Here is a 21172-nt window from a genome sequence, read left to right on the forward strand (position 1 = left end):
GTTATCATGTGTCTCATGAAGAAGAGCAAATTTATGATGGGATATTTGAAGGGGCTTGTGGGATTGTGTAAAAGTTGTTATGGATCATCTAGCGAAAGAGCCAAAGGCAGGAAAGGGGAGCGTAAGAAATGTACTGAAGAAAAGATTGTGTCCAGTGCCCTATCACTGCAGTAATAACTTAATAAGGAAATCTGTCTTACCAAATGATATTCAGTTATTTTGCCAGTTGAGGATTCTTTCTGTTCTCTGTGCTTGGTGCTAGTGAACTTCAATAGCTGCTGGGGTAGCTTCAGAGGACCGAGAGGCAGAGCCCATATGTCTTGGTGCAGGATCCTGGGAGAGCAGGGGGTTTGGGAGTCAGTGGTTGGAGGGGCTGATGTCCATGCCAGCTTCCAAAGGGAGAGTCAGGGCTTTTGAGAGGCAGCCTCTTGGACAAGACCACAGTTTGTGGCCAGTTATGAGAGGCTCACATGCATGAGGTGAGTCAGCATGTATGAACAGATTAAACAATTTCTGTAGTTGGTTTATGCATATGTTGTTTTTGTGTGGTGACTGTTCTTGTGTTTGTGGTGGTGTTCTGGTGGCCAGCAGTGTTTGCAGTGAGTGTTTGTGTCTGAGTGGTACATGGTCAGCCTTGCTCCTGGCTGGGGCAAGGGTCAGGAGCTGGAAGCAGCATGGCTGTGGTGGGCTGAGAAGGAAAACACCCCTGGGCCTTGAAGCCCACCAACTTCAGCTTCTCTGTAGCAGCTTATTATGTGCACTTCTGATCTACTTAAAAGCACCAAACCACAGGACTTAATGGGAGTCAAATGGAGGTCCTGCTTCCATAGTTAACTTCTGAGGCAACAATTCTGTGTTTTATAATGAAGTAGTTTTTTTTGAAGGCTTGGATTTCTGTTTCATGAACTTGAGTCCTGGGGGAAGTGTTCTAATCTCCAAGTGTATTTTATTCAGAAGTAAAATATTTGTAATAATTGCAAATATAAATAATCAACATTTTAAAAAGAAATAAAAAATTGCATGTTGTTGGAGTTGCTAGTAGTTTTCCTTAATGCACATGTCCTTTTCTGTTTTGAAAAGAAAGTATTTAAACATTTGGGAAATGTCACTGCTGTTGCTGGCAATTGAGAGTTGAGATTAAGTAAAATACTTGAAAATGATGATAAGTAGGCTCATATTAATTTTGGTATTTAGCAGCACAAAATTTGAGAATCTGACATGTTTTTAGCTCTATTCAGTAAAGATAAGAATGTAATCACTGGTATTTGAACATGCGGGAAGCTGGGGCTTAAAACTCTTCAAAGGTTGGCAAGATTTGATTTTGCTTTTTTTTAAAAAAACAAACCACCCAAAAATCAATATTGTGAAATACGTATAACTGAGCAGAAGTATTGCAAATACCTTTTTATTTTTAATAGATATTTTCCCAGTCTTAGCAACACAACAAGTATTTCCAAGCACTACCACATGTTGAGAGAATAAACTTGAGATGATCTGTTGTAAATTGGATACCGGGGATATACCTATAGATCCAGATGAAGTCAAATGTACATGACCCATGTGGCAGAAATTTACATGAAATGCACCATCATCATACGCCAACTCATTGGCAACAGTGAGTTGAAGGAATGCAGTGGTACCTATAGCGGATGAAGTGAGTTGTCAGCTCTGGGAGTTTGAAGACGGTCTCATCCCTACCATCATTTCAGCTGTGGAAAAAGTCCTATCCAAGGAGTTCAAGCAATTGAGAGATGATCTATCCAGCCCCCCACTTGCTCAGACCTGCATCTCAGCTATTAACAGAAGGTGCTTAAGAAGGAAGATACAGGAGGTACATGCCATGGGCCACTCTGTGATTTTACTTTCAGGATCATGTAGAAGACCTGAGAAAGTGGAATGGAAAATCTGTCTCAGTTCTGAAGGGACAGGTTCATGAATTGAAAAGGAAAACAGCAGTCACAATGATGATCCTCCCAAGAAAGTTGCTGCTCCAGGTGAGTAGCTTCCCAGGTGGAGTGGACGAGCTGATTTTATTCCAACTCCTATGAAAAGTAATTGTAATCCCTTTGTAGAACAAGTGGAGAATCTTACGGTGGCTGTTAGAAGGACCCTGTCTCCAGCCAGGTGGAGGAGAGGGACAGTCAGGTTTACTGGACGGTGTGGATCAGATGGCCTGTCACATCAGTCCCACGGGAGTATAAGGCTCTAGTAGATACCGGTGCACAGTGTACTGTGGTGCCATCAAGCTATCAAGGGGTAGAATCCATTTTGATTTCTGGATTGACAGGAGGATCCCAAGAGCTGACTGTACTGGAGTCTGAAATCAGCCTAACTGGGAAGGAGTGGCAAAAGCACCCTTTTTTGACTGGTCCAGAGGCTTCATGCATCCTTGGCATAGACTATCTCATGAGAGGGCATTTCAAAGACCCAAGAAGGTACTGATGGGCATTTAGTATTGCTGCCTTGGAGACAGAAGAAATTAAGCAGCTGTCCACCTTGCCTGGTCTATCAGAGGATACTTCTGTTATGGGGTTGCTGAAGGTCGAAGAACAAGAAGCGCCAATCATGACCACAACAGTGCACTGATGGCAATATCTCAGCAACTGAGACTCCTTGATTCCCATCCATAAGCTGGTCCGTAGACTGGAGAGCCAAGGAGTGATCACCTGCTCACCCTTTTAATAGCCACATATGGCCAGTGTGAAAGTCTGACGGAGAGTGGAGACTAACAGTAGACTATCGTGGCCTGAATGAAGTCACACCACCATTGAGTGCTGCTGTACATGCTAGAACTAGCATGTGCTAGAACTAGCCATGCGTGCTAGAACTAGCCATGCATGCTATAACTTCAATATGAACTGGAGTCAAAGGCAGCCAAGTGGTATGCCACAATTGATATTGGCAATGGATTTTTTCTCAATTCCTTTGGCAGCAGAGTGCAGGCCACAGTTTGCTTTTACTTGGAGGGGTGTTCAAGGGTCCAGTACACTTGGAACTGACTGCCTCAGGGGTGGAAACATAGCCCTACCATCTGCCATGGACTGATCCAGACTGCACTGGAACAGGGGCAAGCTCCAGAACACCTGCAATACATTGATGACATTATTGTGTGGAGTAATGCAGCAGAAGGAGTATTTGAGAAAGGGAGGAAAATAATCCAAATCCTGCTGAAAGCCGGTTTTGCCATAAAACGGAGTAAGGTCAAGGGACCTGCACAGGAGATTCATTTTTTGGGAATAAAATGGCAATATGGACGTCGCCAGATCCCGACAGATGTGATCCACAAGATAACAGCAATGTCTCCACTAACTAATACGAAAGAAACACAAGCTTTCTTGAGTGTTGTGGGGTTAAACCACAACACCACTGAACTTCAAATGCCGCCGTCTGAGGTTTGAAAGTAAGAGTTGGCGTCACACAGACTGTTGTGATAATATTTGTTGCTAATGAGGATCAAGTATAGCATTCTCAAGGATTACTTAAATTTATTTGAAGTTGGATAGTAACTTTCTCAAGGAAAAGAAGTGAGTACATGAAGATTTGAGAAACTCATTAAACAGAGAAAATGCTTTGCTAATAGGATTCTTTTTCCTTAGATGTTAATGTCTTCACCCTAGTGTTTAAAGACTGAATAGGAACACAGCCTTTGGCAATGTTTATTTTGATAAATAATTATGGTCCTGAAAAAGAAATATTATTGGGATTTTTGTTAATTACCTTTCTCTGAAAGCAATCTAAGGGTAAAATGATTTTTTTTTTTCTAGAATATCACTTAATTTCATCCTTATAACTCCTGAAAAAGAGTTTAGCCATCTTCTTAGAATTGTTCAAATGCTAATCACTAGTAATTTTGAAAATTTCATCACATTGCAGATGTGGACTTTCGAGGAAGCTTAGAAAATAGAAGTTCTTGTATGGAAAATAAGAATGTTAGTAGTTGTTTAGAAATACTTGGTACTAGAGGTCTGTATTACATATTGTTTTATTTGGTTTTAAACAACCATAATTCTTTTTACCATCTTTGATGTTTGGGCAGCTGAGCAGACTGGCAGAACTTGTCTGATCTCCTGTAGTTTTTCACAGAATCACAGAATGACTGAGGTTGGAAGGGACTTGTGCAGATCATCTGGTCCAACACCACAGATCAGGCAGGGTCATCTGGAGCTGGTTGCTGGGGACTGCTGTCCAGGCAGGTTTTGAGTATCTGTCCTTGGGAGACTAATACAGCCTCTTTGGGCAACCAGTGCCAATGCTCAGTCACCCTCACAGAGAAAAGGTGTTTCCTGACATTCAAATGGAATGTCCAGTATTTCAGTTTGTGCCCATAGCCTCTGGTCCTTTCTCTGGGGATCTGTGAAGAGAGCCTATCTCTGTCCTCCCTTCAGGTATTTATATGCATTAGTAAGATCTCTGATGAGTCTTCTCCAGGCTGAACAGTGCCAGTTGCCTCAGCCTTTTTTCACAGGAGAGATGCTCCAGTCCCTTAATTACCTTTGTGGCCCTATGCTATTCCAACACTTCCATCTGTCTCTTCTACTGGGGAGCCTAGAACTGGACTGAGTAATTGATTCCTAATAGTAATGTCCTGTTAAGAAAATTAAATATCTCCTCTGAAGTTCTGTAATAGAACTGATTTCTATACAATGACAGACTCCAGTGCCTTTTGGATGGCATAGGGCTTTAGTAATAATGCTTGCCAAGATTAATAACTTCTTAATGGCTTTTTAACTCAATATTTTCATGATGGTCTACACACAATATATGAAGCCCTGTAGTAGTAATGATGACTATGGAAAATGACATTTTAATCAAGGTTTTTGAGTGGCTGTATAGACACTTGTTTCTTTTCTTTTTGACTGTGTATTTTTGTCATTGCAGAAATTTTGCTAGTGTAGTTATGGTCGTTCTTAAAGCAGTTTTGGAATACAACATTAATAGTAGACTGATGAAGTTTGTCATTGAGAAAAAACCTACCATGGTTTCTGACAGCAGCTTTGAGGGTATTTAATGAAGAACTAATGAATCTTTCATGCTTTCTAGCTGATTGCTTCTTGTGTGGTATTGGCTGGGAACTTCTACCAAATTATGCAAAGATGTTGGTTTTCTTAATTTCCTTCTCATGAATAAAGGGAAGAGGGGCAGAATGCTTCAAAATAGTAACATTAAAATGTTGGGGAAATCACTACTGTCTGGATGACCTTCTCCCCCTCCAATAATGCTTCTTGATACAAGTTAATTAAAGCAGCAGTGTGTAGTTAATTGAACGGAAGAACAGATTCCAGGTTACCTTGTGTCCTGGGTTCAGCAGTAGCAGTCAATTTTTCTCCTTCTTGGTAGCTGGTGCAGCACTGTGGTTTGACTTTCAGCCTGGGAACAGAGCTGATAACAACGAGGTTTTGGTTTGGCCAAGGACTTTGTGAGTCTCATGCTCTTCCAGGGAAGAGGGGAAGCTGGGAGGAAGCAGAGGCAGGACACCTGACCCAAACTGACCAAAGAGCTATTCCATACCACAGCACATCATGCCCAGGATGTAACTGAGAGTTACCTGGAAGGGCTGGGAGACTGCAGGGTTGGAGGAGGTATCAGTCGGTGCTTGGTCAGGCTGGGGGGGGGGGGGCAAGTTATCGGTTGGCTGGTGGTGAGGTGTTGTATTCTCTTCCCTTGTTACTTCCTTTATCATTATTATTATTGGTGGTAGCAGCAGTGATTTGTGTTATACCTTAGTTACTAAACTGTTGTTATCTCAACCCGTGGGAGTTGCATTTTTTTGATTCTCCTCTCCGTCCCTCTGGGAGTAGGGGGAGGGAAAGAAGGTGGGGGGGAATGAGTGAACGAGTTGCCTGACTGGGTTGGGGAGTCTCTCTCTGTGGAGACATTCAAAACCTGCCTGGACACATTTCTGTGTGACCTGCTCTGCTTTGACAGGGGGCATGGGCTAGATGATCTCCAGAGGTCCCTTCCAACTCCAACCGCTCTGTGATTATATTATATTGGCCCATTGAAAAAAAAAAAATAAATTGGTAATGTCCAAAATATTTTTGCTTGTTTTGTTAGTTTTGAAACATGTCATCTCCTGTCATATAGATTGTCTGCAAACAATTCATGTGGTATAAATGTAATATTAATTGTTTGCTTCAGTTTTTATTGAGCATATTTCAGTGTAAGTGCTGCTGAAATAACTTTTAATAGCTGAAAAAGCCTTGGCGAAAATGAGTTACTAATTTTGTGCAACACTTGAGATTTGTAATGTGCTGTGAAAGGTTAAAGCACAACTTTTTTCAAAAGAAGATTGATCAGCACTAAAATGTCAACTGTCTAGCAGCACACCGGCATGCAAACACTGTGCTCTTATTACAGGTTCCCCAGCCACATAGCATTTGCATTGTGACATTTTGTTACAACATTAGCAAGATAGCTGATGTTTCAAAACTAATCAGGTTTTGTTGGTACGAGACAGCCAGAAACTTAGTTGGATGTTGAAGTTTCTGTGAAATATAATTAAACTGAATTCCTGGGTTCTGGTAATAGCTACATCTCATGACTTCGTAGTGGTGGCTGCAAAAGACCATATTAGGTAATAATTCTGAGGTATCTTTAAAAAGAAAAAAAGGCAAAAGAAAGCAATATTAAGACTTTTTCAGAAGTACAAAACTTTCTAGACATTGTGTTTTAAATTAAATTTGAGGCAAGTATTTTGATGCCTGTGTTTTACCTGGGGTATTTGTGTTTGAAATAGGATGTCAGTGTGTTGTAGAGGCTCCCTTTAAAATAAAAGCATGATCTTGATTATATGCATTCAGAGACACTTTAGTTGGACTCAGTATAAGTGGAACTGAGACTAAGAGGTCTGTTCTTTAATGTAATCGTGCTGGGGTATGTGCAGGGTTCATGTTGATCCTAAGTACTATCAATATGTAAAGAGTACTTTGATGTGCCTAGTGTGTCAGTAACAATACGGCGAATGTTATGGCACAGTCCTTAAGTAAGTAGAACTAAGATGTTTCTACAGCATTATTTTTAACATGTTCTGTATCTTAAAATTCGTGTGAGGGGAGAAAAGCCAGATGCTTTTGTAGCATCTCCTGGAGGTTGTTCTTGCTTTTGATCAAGCAGAGACTTCAGAAGGATAGCTAATCTAGATAGACTAGGGATAAGGAGAAAAATCCTGAAGTAAGGTGGTAAACTTCCACATCTTAGTGTCCTTTCTCATTTCTCAGATACCCTGGTGAGGGGAAGGCTGGGATCTGTATTTCTGACTCTCAGATATGTTGTAGCTACTGTGCTGTCAATAAAAAGTGTATATCTGGTTTTGGTTAGGTAAAAGAAGCTGATACGTTTTCTTGATCTGGAAAACAACTTAAAACATTGCTGGCCCAGCAAATCTTTGGATAAATCTTGTCTAGTATTAAGGAGTTAGTTGGAACAAGTGTAGTGCCTAGTAATGTTAAATAGGTATCTCTAAATGTAGTCTCTGGAAAAAAAAAAAAAATCAGGGGAAAGATGTGAGTAGTAGCATTGGATTACCAGACTAAAACATAATTTCATTCCACAAAAGGTGATTTCTAGTTGCATATCATTACTTTGGATGTGTTACTGCTGCAGGTGCTACTACAATATTGTATTTTACTCATATCTTTGTTTCCATTTATCTTTTACCTTATCTCTCTCTTACACTTATGACTGTGCAAGCTCATTCTCAAATAGACCCCAGTCAGACATGTAAGAAGGAGGATTTTCTAACAGGTGTACAGCTTAATGACATTTAATCATTATCTAAGAATTGAATGGTTTGAGGAGCAATGCAGTTAATACCACCTCTGTTTCTCTGTGAAAGTTTGTTTGCTAGATAAATAGATTTTAAATTTCTGAAAATAGGCTTGTTGTGTAGTCTTTGATAGAGATAAATTGTTCACATCAGGACCTTTGTAATAGCAGGCTTGAAGAATTTCAGGAGAAGCTGGTTTTTGCTTGTATAGCACAAGCAAAAGGAGTTTCCTCTTCCTCTGTCTTACTGGTCACCAGGCCAGATCCTACTTTACCTCTAAGCTGAGTTTGTTTCTGACTGATCACAGAAACATTATTATAAAAAGTCACTTTTATTAAAACTTCCAACAACATGTAGTGTTAGGACCTTTCACTATTAAAATTAATCTTGACTTTATAGAAACATGGTGCATAATGTCACATTGAGAAGGCTTCTGTGAAGTCTACATCCATAGAACCATGTTTCTCTTATTTTTGTCTAGCTCATGTATTAATTTTCTACTCGTTAACACTGATTAAGCTATGGTATAATTGCTGTTGCCTACAGAAACAAAGTTCTCAAATTTATGTTAGCGTCAAGGTTTCCACATTATTTTGTTTTGCAAATCTCTTGGGGAAAATCCAGTAGAGGTGCAAAGTCACTGGTTTGTTTAAGCCACTGGATAATAGTGGTGTCTTTTTCCCTGTCTGCTCCAATCTTAGTTGAAAATCTTTCTTATGTAACATCAGCACTAAATCTGTAATTGCAATTGAAACTAATCAAAACCGGTTCTAGTAAGCAACCTAAACTTGCATGTATTTGCTTTCCTTTTAGACAACACACTAGGCCACTATAACCCTTCAGGTTAAAAACTAATGCTTTTCTGAACCATCAGATATGTATTGGGTCCTTTTCAGAGCAGACAGGAAAGAATCATCTAACTAAATACTTCAGGGCGATACGAAGGGGCATGTTACAAAACAAATGGAATAGAAAACTTGTAAGTTACAGCTTATTCCTTAGGCAGCAATGAGAGACTTAAATAAGTTCACTCTTTAAAATAGTAAAGTCCTAACTGTAGTAATTTAATGTCTGACCTGAGTGGTTTTTTTTGTTTGTTTTTTTTTAGTTGTTTTTTTTTTTAATCCATACAACATTATTAAGGAAGCATTTTAGTGATGTGTTCACTCTGAATATGTTGAATTGTTGACATAGCACAGACAATGTTTCTTTCCTCTGTTCATAAAAATATTTATTAAATTTTATTAAAGCAGTTAAGAACTATCTAAGGCTTCCACTTGGAAGGCTGAAATTGAAGTTCTGGTGTCCAGACTAATACTGGTTTTTGTTAGGCTCTGTCTTCTCTTTTTGTAACAACTGGGAAACAGAAATTCAGGAAGGGGGTGCCTGTAACTGTGAAGGCATTGAAGTGTCATGAGAACAAATAGTTGTTTTGGGGAGAATGGACTAAAGTGTCCAGAATGCTGTAAAAGAATACACTAATCCATGGTTAGTTTCTTTGCTTTCTAAGTAGAAATTTCCTCTCTTTACTTAATCTTTTAGCTACCTAATCATTTATTTATCTGTTCATCAATACATATAATGGGAAGATGCAAGGGCCTTCACAGGGTAAATTCAATTCCCATAAAAATGTGGTCTGTAACCTGTAGTGTAAGATTCAAAACAATAGGGTTTTGTTTCCCTTCTGATACTCTCATTTGTAATTTCTATGTTCTTACTACTTTCTATAATTTTCTTGTTAGTTATCTAATTTAACAAAGGCCTAACAACTTGAATTATTCTGTGCTTCATCAAAATCACTGTTGTTCATTAAAATGACTAAAATCGCTGTTGAGTGTAAAAGGTTAAAACAAAGTGTTATAGATACACTTTCAGTAGATTTTGTACAGAACAATGGCAGCTCTTCTTAGATTCTGTAAGACAGGGGCAGGAAGGGAAGAGAAAACCCATAACTGATGCTCATCACTAGCAGACCAATGTCCAGCCAGGCCCTGAGCAATTGCTACTTTGAAAAAAACTGCCCTGCACCTTTTATTGCTGAGCATAATGTTACGTGGTCACAGGTAATGGTAGACTTCCGCAGATGACAGAGGTAACTTTTATCTGTTTGTTGGTTTTGGGTGTTTTTGTTAAAGCCTTTATTTTTTATGGCTGCCTTGATCAATCCCTACTTTAATATATCTTTGTATTTGGATTAGAGCTGTTCCTTCACATCCTTGTTTTGGAAATTTTGTGGTTCTTGTTGTAAAGATAGTATGAAGTTGGATTGACACTGTTATCTCAGATTTCGGTTTATTCATTCTTTGTTCTTGTACTGTTAGTGGTGTAACTATTGTAGCAGAAACAAACAGAATAACATTCTAGGAAAATCTGTTCATCTCTGCCACAGAAGGCTTCAAAAACTATGCCTGGTCTTAAGCCAGACCTTATTACGCTGAGAAGTGCAGCACATATGAAGGGGAAGCTTGTTCTGGAACTGCCTATGGAGATAAGAGGTTAAATAATTCAGGTAGAACTGTAGAAAGCCTGCTGGGAACTGTGGGCTCATCTTTAAAAGTATTTAGTGCTTGATAGTGCATTTAGTGCTTGGTAGAGCAGTCGTCTGTTGGGGGGGAAGAAGCAAGGTAGCTTCCCAGGGATTGAGTGTTCTTTGAGATACCCTGTCAGTAGACATACCCACAGTGCAGTCACCCTCCCTTTTAAATATGAGTCCCATATGATGTAATCCGGCTTGTCTGGGTTCTAAAAGAACTCAGGAGGCAAAAGCACTCTAATCCTCCTTGTACAGTGTTTTTTTAAATATGAAAGAAATAGCATGAGTGACAGCACAGGTAGTCCTAGGATATGGAAAAAACCGCAACAGCTGGCCTTGACAGATTGTGTAGAGGCAATTCACAGGCTGTGGATGTGCATGTACACCACATGCCTTCAGACACTCCTTGTTCTCTAGGAGTACTTAGCACTGGATAAGGAAATACTCCTGGTAATAATTTATATTTCAGCCTCTCTAATGTCCCTCCTAAAGGAACTTTTTTTTTGTTTTTTTTTTTACCCTGCCTGGTAAATTGTAGGAAGAGCCTCGAGTAAGTCAGTAGCCTGCCTCAGCTAAAAGTAACCTTTGCCACAAACCTTTCTGTGCTTTCCTCCTAAGCCCTCCATGTCATTTTTCTCAGTGTGATTTAACAAAAAATAGTGTATTTATCAAATGATTATATGGATGATAATCAGAAATAAATTGTCTGACAGCATATTGAAATTTTCTTGTGCAATGCACAAGACATCTCACTTAGAAAGTAAACTCTGTGAAAATGATAGCTCTTTTTTCGTGAAAAAAACCCAAACACGTAGGGAGCAGATATCTGTCACATGATAAGCTCAAAATCAAGAAGTTCACCAACTGTCTAAAAAATTGAGACATGTTAATTGGGTCATGGTAATCTTATTCTTAACTGCTGTATGTAAAAATGTCATTGCCTTCCTGATAGCATGTGAAGCTACTACTTCAGGCTTTGTGTCAAGTTAACTTTAACTTAAAAAAACCCTAAATTCTTAAAACAAAAAACTTAAAAAAAAATACTAGCAAAGATAGTAAATCTTTCATAACTTGCAATTTCATGTCCTAGTCTTATGTTTGGATGAGGGAGGAAAACCAGATTAGTTCTTGGACATCAAGCTATTAGTTGCCATCCTTTTACCTTCAGTATTACTTGAAGTGCCACTGCCACTGTAATTGGGATTATCTTTTTCTTTTCGAAAAATACTGTTGAAAAAGGACATAAAATTCTTAGATGTTTGGAAACACTAGTGTTAATTTACCACCAGCTTTGTAAAATCCAATTTTATTTACAGTGTGTCTCAGAGAAAAATACAGTTGTGAGGAAAGACTTTATACATCAAAATTTTACCTTTTATTTTCATAATCCGGGTAAGTTAAATATGCACTTTCAATTAAAAGTTTTCAAATATTTTGATGAGTTCTCCTCAATCGTGTTGAGGTCTTCTCAACTGTGTTTAAGAAAAACTGTCTTTAACAGTGTCATGATGATCCCACATCTTCAAAATAAACATTTGGACTAACATAAATTATTTGTGGTGAGAGTTGAAAGGTGTATGTGTGTGTAGAGACTGTCTCATGCTTGTCTCATGTAAAAATATAGATGTGAGTGTTCACACAAATATTCTGTATCATTTAGATTCTTAATAGAAAGAGAAGTAAATGGTATTTCAGGTAACCCAGTGTCCTGGGTTCAGCAGTAGCAGTCATGTTTCTCCTCCTTGGTAGCTGGTGCAGTGCAGTGTTTTGACTTTCAGCTCGGGAACAGAGCTGATAGAGATGTTTTGGTTTGGCCAAGGACTTTGTGAGCCTCATGCTCTGCCAGGGAGGAGGGGAAGCCGGGAGGAAGCAGAGACAGGACACCTGACCCAAACTGACCAAAGAGCTATTCCATACCACAGCACGTCATGCCCAGGATGTAACTGGGAGTTAGCCGGAAAGGCTGGGAGACTGCAGGGTTGGAGGAGGTATCGGTCGGAGCTTGGTCGGGCTTGGGGGAGCGAGTTATCGGTCAGCTGGTGCTGAGGTGTTGTATTCTGTTCCCTTGTTATTTCCTTTATCATTATTATCATTGGTGGTAGCAGTAGTGATTTGTGTTATACCTTAGTTACTAAACTGTTCTTATCTCAACCCGTGGGAGTTGCATTCTTTTGATTCTCCTCTCCGTCCCTCCGAGAGCAGGGGGAGGGCAAGAAAGGGGGGGAGTGAGCGAACGAATTACCTGACTGGGTTTAAACCACGACACCCAGGCTCTATCCTGATTTTAGCCAAGTGGAATAACTTGGCTGGTATTTAGAGGGCCTCCAGCTTCTCTTCAGGAAGAGCTTCTGGTTTTGTGATTATGTTTAAAACAAAATAGAGGGTTACTTTATGGAGGACAGGAATATAGAACAGTACATGTATTGGCCCTTAATACTCAGTGGTAAGAAAATTATTATTTTTTAATGAAAAGAAAATGATTTTTTTTTTAAATAAAAAAAAACCTTGCTGTTAACTACAGAGCTTACTGAAATTTTAGTATACCATATGCATCCTGGTCTAGCTCCATAAAATAAGGGAATGCGGGTAATGATTTAATTGCCAAGATATCAGCCTTTTTTAAAAGAAAGGTGAATGGATTGCTGAGACTGCTTGACTTGCATTTATGCAGCAGTCAGATCAGATGAGTACACTTGAATAACCCAGGACTGAAAAGTGCTGTGCTTTGAAGCAGTGATTGCTGCAGGCCAGACCTGGCTTAACAGCTGAAATGCCCGTTTCCTCCTTCCCCGCTGTCCTCGTGTTCAGTAGTTTCAACTTCCACTTGACAAACCAGCTGCTTTGAACCTCCTATTTATTTAACTGGTGGTTACTATTGCTAGCTCAAGGCATGAGTTTAAAATGTGGTCACAGTCTGGCATCTGCCTAGCAGCAAAGGTTATGAAATGGATGTGATCTCTCAGCAAAATATTAAACTCCTTCATATTCATGCAGTCTACCTATGAACTGGTGGAGTTTGGCTCAGATTTTCATACAAATAATCCTGTGCACACAAGCACAACAAGAGCAGCTTTTTCTGGGGTATATTTATTTGTAGATTATAAATAGAAATTGCAGCCTGTTAGTTAGTCCATGTTAGTATTATACAATGGTTAGGGTTGGAAAGGACTCTTAAGATCATCTAGTTCCGTCCCCCCTGCCATGGGCAGGGACACCTCACCCTAGGCCATTTTGCCCAAGGCTCTGTCCAACCTGGCCTTGAACACCACCAGGGATGGAGCATTCACAACTTCCTTGGGCATCCCATTCCTGTGCCTCACCACCCTCACAGTAAAGAACTTCCTCCTTATATCTAACCTAAACTTCCCCTGTTTAAGTTTTAACTCGTTACCCCTTGTCCTATCACTACAGTCCGTAATGAAGAGTCCCTCCCCAGCATCATTGTAGGCCCCCTTCAGATACTGGAAAGCTGCTATGAGGTCTCCATGCAGCCTTCTCTTCTCCAGGCTTCCTCAGCCTGTCTTCATATGGGAGGTGCTCCAGTCCCCTGATCATCCTCATGGCCCTCCTCTGGACTTGTTCCAACAGTTCCATGTCCTTAAAATGTTGAGCACACCAGAACTGTACACAATACTCCAGGTGAGGTCTCACAAGAGCAGAGTAGAGGGGCAGGATCACCTCCTTTGACCTGCTGGTCACGCTCCTTTTGCTGCAGCCCAGGATACGGTTGGCTTTCTGGGCTGCGAGCACACACTGAAGCCGGCTCATGTTCATTTTCTCATCGACCAACACCCCCAAGTCCTTCTCTGCAGGGCTGCTCAGAATCTCTTCTTTGCCCAACCTGTAGCTGTGCCTGGGATTGCTCTGACCCAGGTGTAGGACCTTGCACTTGGCATGGTTAAACTTCATAAGGTTGGCATCAGCCCACCTCACAAGCGTGTCAAGGTCCCTCTGGATGGCATTCCTTCCCTCCAGCGTATCAACCGAACCACACAGCTTGGTGTCATGGGCAAACTTGCTGAGGGTGCACTCAATCCCACTGTCCATGTCAGCGACGAAGATGTTAAACAAGACCGGTCCCAACACCGATCCCTGAGGGACACCACTTGTTACTGGTCTCCAGCTGGACATTGAGCCATTCACCACAACTCTTTGTGTGCGGCCATCCAGCCAGTTCTTTATCCACCGAGGGGTCCATCCGTCAAATTGATGTCTCTCCAATTTAGAGACAAGGATGTCGTGTGGGACAGTGTCGAATGCTTTGCCCAAATCCAGGTAGGTGACATCAACTGCTCTCCCCCTGTCCATCAGTTCTGTAGCCCCATCAGAGAAGGCCACCAAATTGGTCAGGCAGGATTTCCCCTTAGTGAAGCCACGCTGGCTGTGACCAAGCACCTTGTTGTTTTTCATGTGCCTTAGCATGCCTTCCAGGAGAATCTGCTCCAAGATTTTGCCAGGTACAGAGGTGAGACTGACTGGTCTGTAATTCCGTGGGTCATCCATTTTCCCCTTCTTGAAAATGGGGGTTATATTTCCCTTTTTCCAGTCATCGGGAACTTCCCTTGATTGCCATGATTTTTCATATATATGTGCTTGCCTTTACTTGTGTGCTGGAGTCACCAAGGTGAAGCTATGCTGATGGTGCTAAAAGTGTGGTGTTTTGTTTTTGGGTTTTCTTAATAAGATTCTTAAAGAGTGTATGTTTAACTATGCATGCTGTTTTAAGTTACCTGTACATAGGTAAGAAGTTGGTGGTGATTGATACAATGTAAAACATGTTGAAATTTTAAATTTGTATGAAGGTAGTTTTTAAAATACAGCCTAACTTGGCAGCAGTAGAATTATGAAATACATGTTATAGAACTATACTATATTAGGTATATGTCAGCAATATCCAAAGTGCAATGCTTGTACCTTTTGCAGGCCTAGGTAGACACCTGTATACTGATACTATCAAATTTAATATTTTTTTTTTACGATAATTTTAGTTAATATACCACTTAACTATTATTCTGCAATAGTGTGACATACTTGATTTTTTCTTTTAGATTTCTAGGTTTATTCTTTCAGAAAAGTTTAATGTTTTAACTTGGCATAGGAAAGAGTTACAAGAAAAATACACTTAAAACAGTCAAATTACATAATACAGTTATGCCTATTGAAAAAAATAGTGTACACAGTTATGTCTATATAGAAGTCATATAGCGCAAAGTAGTATGTAAATGTTTCTGTACAAATGCAAATATTTCTGTACAAATGTAGATATATTTAATATAGCTTAATGGACTGTACACATTATGCGATTTATAGAAGGCTGTTTAGGTACACTATGACTTCTAGTTCAAATGTTTGGGAACAAATATACCTCTTTCAGTGATGTCTTGCTATTTATTTCAAATAACATTGTAATTTTAGAGAAATTATTTTTCACTGTTTGGCTTTGTTAACTTGTAAATATTTCTGCTAACTTCCAATTCAGTATGTCTGTGCTTAGTTATTTTTAATAGAAGAAAGTATGTCTCATCTGATGTTGTGTAAAGTCTTATCTGTACAGGGTGATTTCTTCCATCATTCTTGCTATGTACTGTCAAGTTTTTTTAGCTAATATTTTACAAATTGAACTTCTGCTTTCTTTTAGCTGACAGCACGATCGCTGCCATCCATACAGTCTGATGAGCGACTACAACCTCTGCTTAATCATCTCAGGTAACATAAACTGAAAGCACAAATGTATTCTTTCATGCTGATGAAAGTAATGCTGTTAGTTGACTGTTTTACTTACAAGGTTGTTTGGGTTTTTTTTTCCACACACCTCATATGTGCCAAAACACCCTGACAGTATCCCTTCACCCTAGCAAAAGCTTTATAAATCACAGGAACCATAATTTACAGAGCTAGTGTTGCTTCTAAGTAACAGGAAAACATTTGTAGCTTTTATAAAAACTTTTAAAATAGTAGATACAAAGTTGTTAAGCTTCTTTACAAACAAAACAGATTCCAAATTACACTGCTCAGGGTATGGGCCTTCACTATTTTATGCTCTATGGTCTTTTTGAAAGATTTCACTGTCGCTGAGAAATGCAGTCCTATTTTGTTGTTTTGATGGACGTAAGGAGAGAGATGAACGTGTGGACTGTTAAGGTGCCCTACAACACAGTTGAAATAGTTGGCCTGTCTCTTAGTAGTTATACAGTATATAGAAGCTTTCTGCTTTCTTTGAATGTGGTGCTGAAGAGTAAGAAAACATACTTTTCTGATCTTCTTCGGGTTAAGCATAGATTTGGTCTCTTTCTTATGTATGTGATTAATTTTTACCACTTTATATTGTTCGGGAGAGTTTTCTTGCTACAGTAATATGCAGGAGGCCAAAGTCCATACAATTACCAGGAGATACATTGCCTTAGAATCACTGAATAATTTACCTTGGAGTGAACCTTTGGAGATATTTAAGCTAGCCACTACTCAATGCAGATCCAGTTAGATCAGGTTGCTCAGGTATTTATTTAGTTGAAATTTTAATATCTCTAAGGATATAAATTTGCTTAAATATTGCATGTCAGTAATGAAAACTCTGTATTTAAACATATACAGCTTTCTATTAAGATTGCTGAAATGATGTTGGATGAATTAGAAATTGAAACAGTGAGACTCCATCATGACAGGACTGCCCTGGAATTAGGATGCAGGTCTAGTTAGCATTCTCTCTATTTCCTGTGCTGCTCTACTGCTCTGTACCCAAACCCTGATATTTTATTTTGGTTAAAAAAAAAGAAATAAATTATTACATAGGAACAGCTTCATGTTTTGTTGCTTTTAGTGTATAAGAGAATAGGAAAAATAGCTTTGATTGTATCTCTGCTTATTTAAATATGATTGAAATTTGATCAAGAGCAGTGAAAGAACAAAAATATTGTAGCGTGTTACGTAGCTGGTTGGGTGATACTTCTGGATGCCTATAACCTTCCATCTTACCACGCATTTTACTGGGATTTTAAAAAAATACGCCTCAGTGGCATACCTTTTTGCATTTAAAGCTAAAGAGTAATTAGGTTGGCTTGTTATATATCGTGCTTCCTAGGAGTAATTACTGAGAAATTTGAGATTTCTTTTTGATACATGCTGTGCCTCTTTGTGAGCAGGATAGCAGTCAAGCAATTGCAGTTCTCTCTGTGCTCTTTTTTTTTAATATGGGAAAAGGGAAGGTTGTAACAAAAGCTGGTTTAACAGCAGCTACTTTAACAGGGGTACTGCAGTCATGTAAAAGGTATTTTTGGCACATTCTTAGGTTAACTTGGGTATGTCACTAACTGAAAAATACTATGCAAATGTTTCCAAATTGCCTTTTTGGAAGTTCCTTTAAAATAGGCAAAATATATCAAACCTTACAACTTGAAAAACAAGCTCTGGCAGTGAAGAGACAGATGACCAGATAGCTCTTCTCTGGTATTTATTTCTGAGAATCTGTGATTTGCTTTTGCTTCATCTTGCTCCTAAGAAAAGAGAATATTAGTTAGTTATAGGCTTTACCTTTGTTGTGTGAATTCTTGCAGCAGTATTTATTTTTGGCATAGTCAATAGTGCTTTGTCAGGGGAGCAAAAACTTTTGATCAAAATGTATGAAAAAAGCATGTAGTTGAAGGTTGCAGAGCAGTTTGGTTGTTAATACCCCACACATTTTTTAGAAGTTATTCATGTCTGCTTGTGATTTATAAAATAGCTAGTCCTCAGGAAAGGTCATTTTACTGTGGATTTTGTCCATGTAGATATTTTAATCCATGCCCCGTTTTTTTTTTTTTTCAAATGGATGTAACTTACTTTGTAATTGGACTCTTTGAGACTAAGTACGTATTTTATCTGTGACTTACGTCCTCTTTTTGTTCTATTCTGTTTCATTGGTACTTTTTAATATTAATTGTACTAGACAAAAAAAAAGAACATTTTTAACTAAACGTGGTAAAATATTTGATACAAGATTATGCTTATGGATTTCATCTGCTGGTTCCTTGAGCTCCTTGGGACAGGAATCCAGCAGCCTAGCTGCTAAGGCCTCATGACCAGTGCTGGCCTCCTTATGCCCCACTCCAGCCTACCACATATTCTGAAGGGATAAAGCATACGCTTTTTCAGAGCATCACCTTTGAAGGCAGTTTGTAGGCTTCAGCTCTTTGGTGAGTGGTGTCAGGTATCAAGAAACCTTGACCTTGTAAAGGTCATATGTTACTCTTCAATATAAAAGTAAGGAAACTTTTATGAGAAACTTTTCCTGTTTGCTTACCATGCTGAGTATATTTGACCTTTTCAAAGTCTGAAAAGTAGAAGAATTTCTTCTCCCCCAGCTTGACATTTAATTTTCTGTCCCTGCAGTAAAGTTTTCTACCAACTCCAGATATAATGGTCAGCAAGAGTCAGAGTATGTCTTCTTATTAACAGTAATTTCTGAAGTCTTATTTTGTTCACTTATTGTGTAGGAAAACTTTTGTGTCTTCTCTTTGGAGCTCTTCTTCACGGGCCAATTCTTTCTGCGGATGCCAGGATGAAGTAGTTTTCTTTAGCATAGTAATTTTTTTTTTTCAGTATTGGTATGATTATCATAAATACTGTAGGATACAAGCAGATGATCTACAGTGATTATGGTAGAGCAGCTTGTATCACATCCTGGGATGTGATAACTGACTGAATGGTCATTTTCATAATTGGTTGTTTAAAAAGAAAAATACTTTGCCTAAGCAACAGCTGTTTTCTGTTCTGTACTTCGATTGTAATATTGAGGGACTGATTTTTGTTTGTAGTTTGCCTGAGTGATGCAGATCTGGTTCTACAAGGGAATTTAGATACTACTCTAGTAGGATCAGTAGTAATAGACATTGCGCAAATACTGTTAATTATTTATCTATTGTTGTGTAATGAAAAAATTATCTATTAAGTATAGTAAGCTTGCTTAGTGCTCCAGTGTGTGCCAGAAATAAGGCTAGAGGACAAATGAATGCATATATAATTAAACTGTTTGTATTGTAGTAAAATCATCTCTTCGTTCTATGCTCTTCACACTATACAGCATTGAAATGTCACAAAATAGTCTGTAGTACCAAGTATCATCATTTACCTATATTCCTTTTTCCTGGAATTAACCTCTGTAAGCCTTCAGAAGATGTAAGAAATGATCTTTGTAAGTCAGTTGCAAAATCCCTCTTGCAAGAAGAAATTTTTTTTTACCCAGTCTTTGCTGATTTTTAGACCTGTATGCTGGTCTAAAATATTTGCAGCCCTTAACTGGTTAAATAATTTCTTTCTAAATTTGTAAACTTAAAAAAAAATAAAAATAACAGTTTCAAATGATGCTGTATTGCTTTATTTTTCAGCCATTCTTATGTGGGCCCAGATTACAGTGTGCAAAAGAACACAGGAAAAATTTCTCTAGACCAGGTTGATGCTGTAAGTCCTCTGTGCTTATTGAGTTATATTGTATGTTCATACGTAACTTTTAAAATTTAAGTATTATATGTACAGACAACATATAAAGCTTTGATCTTTATTGGTTCATATTTGCTTTGTAACTCTTGAGTACTACTTGAATGAAATTGTGATAAAGTTTAAAATGGAGCAGAATTCACTGAAAATGCATCTAATCAGGCTTTAGGCTGGAGCTATAATGAATTGCTTAATCTGCTGCATAGTTCTGTGTGCTTTCACAAATACATAACAATTATAAGCAGAGTTTAACAAAATTTTCTTATTTAATAGTTTTGCAACCCATGATGTTTATTTTATGATTATTGCATTGCAGTATTAGCCTTTTCAGTGCTCTTTTTTTGACTTTTGATTTGAAGGGTTCTTCAAAACAAAGTAAATGAAATGGATTGTAAAATCACATCATTGGTGCAGAGACAATTAAAACCACATTAAAACTCCTTTATCTGAACTTTAATAATTTATGTTTTTAGTGTCCATCTTAACCACAACAGTGTTCCTTCGGTAGTGAATTCCATGGCATGACTTGGATGGTAAAAGTAAAAACACAAAGCCCAAGTAAACTTGAATGTTACATTTTTCTGTATCTGAGATCTTGCTTTACAAGAAATACTGTTCTCCAGGGAAAAAACCTGCAGATCATTTGCAGTAGATTTTACTCATGCCTGTAGTTTTTCAAGATGTTTAAAAAAAACCCCATGCCCTCACATGATCCCCAACTACTCTAAGAAAAGTCACCTCTAAGAGAAATCACCTTGCCATTCCAGAAAGTAAAATAAAGAAGAAAGAAACATTGTAATGGAACTGTGGGTGTATTTTTCCTTACAGCAATTAAACAAATCCATGTTACTTTTTAGATAGTGTGTTACTACCACGTGTATTACTCTGTCCTTTGGATTTTGTTCTGGAGGTGGTTATTGGCTGTGAAGGCTTGCGGACACAGTTATCATTAGTCCCAGGGCATTTTGCACATGTATATCTTTTCTTCCAGCCACTGGCTTGTTCAGGTGATGCCAGTTAATAATCACAATAAGCATATATCCATCCTACAAACGAAATGATTAGTATGCCTTAAATACAAGTTTCTCTCTTGACAGCTTTCTGTGAGATCATTCCCACTGTGCATGCGCCAGTTGCACAAAGCTCTACGTGATAACCATCATCTCCGTCACGGGGGCCGTATGCAATACGGACTGTTCTTAAAAGGCATCGGCTTGACTCTGGAACAGGCACTGGAATTCTGGAAGAAAGAATTTATCAGAGGAAAAGTGGATGCAGACAAGGTAGTTAAATGAAAAATATCTAAATATGTGAATGTGAGGATGTAATTAACATGCATATTGTACTACATATTAGAATAGATACTTCTTAAAAGTAGATAATTGGGCACAAGGCACAGTAATGTC

The 21172-nt window shown here is 38.7% G+C and overlaps 1 protein-coding gene across 3 annotated transcripts in view; it reads left to right on the forward strand.

Moving 5' to 3' along the window:
• PRIM2 (DNA primase subunit 2) overlaps positions 1-21172 on the forward strand; it is a 109965-nt gene that overhangs the window by 58734 nt on the left and 30059 nt on the right. For all 3 annotated transcript variants that reach the window (XM_057414057.1, XM_057414058.1, XM_057414059.1), the window contains 3 exons: positions 15937-16004; positions 19658-19730; positions 20864-21049. In XM_057414057.1, the coding sequence (XP_057270040.1) occupies positions 15937-16004; positions 19658-19730; positions 20864-21049 (327 nt within the window). The remainder of the gene's footprint in view (positions 1-15936; positions 16005-19657; positions 19731-20863; positions 21050-21172) is intronic.

This window comes from Pezoporus wallicus, unplaced genomic scaffold (genome assembly GCF_028554395.1).
Source record: "Pezoporus wallicus isolate ANWC-B61680 ecotype Strahan unplaced genomic scaffold, APGP_CSIRO_Pwel_v1 contig_6428, whole genome shotgun sequence".
Classification (NCBI taxonomy): Eukaryota; Metazoa; Chordata; class Aves; order Psittaciformes; family Psittacidae; genus Pezoporus; species Pezoporus wallicus.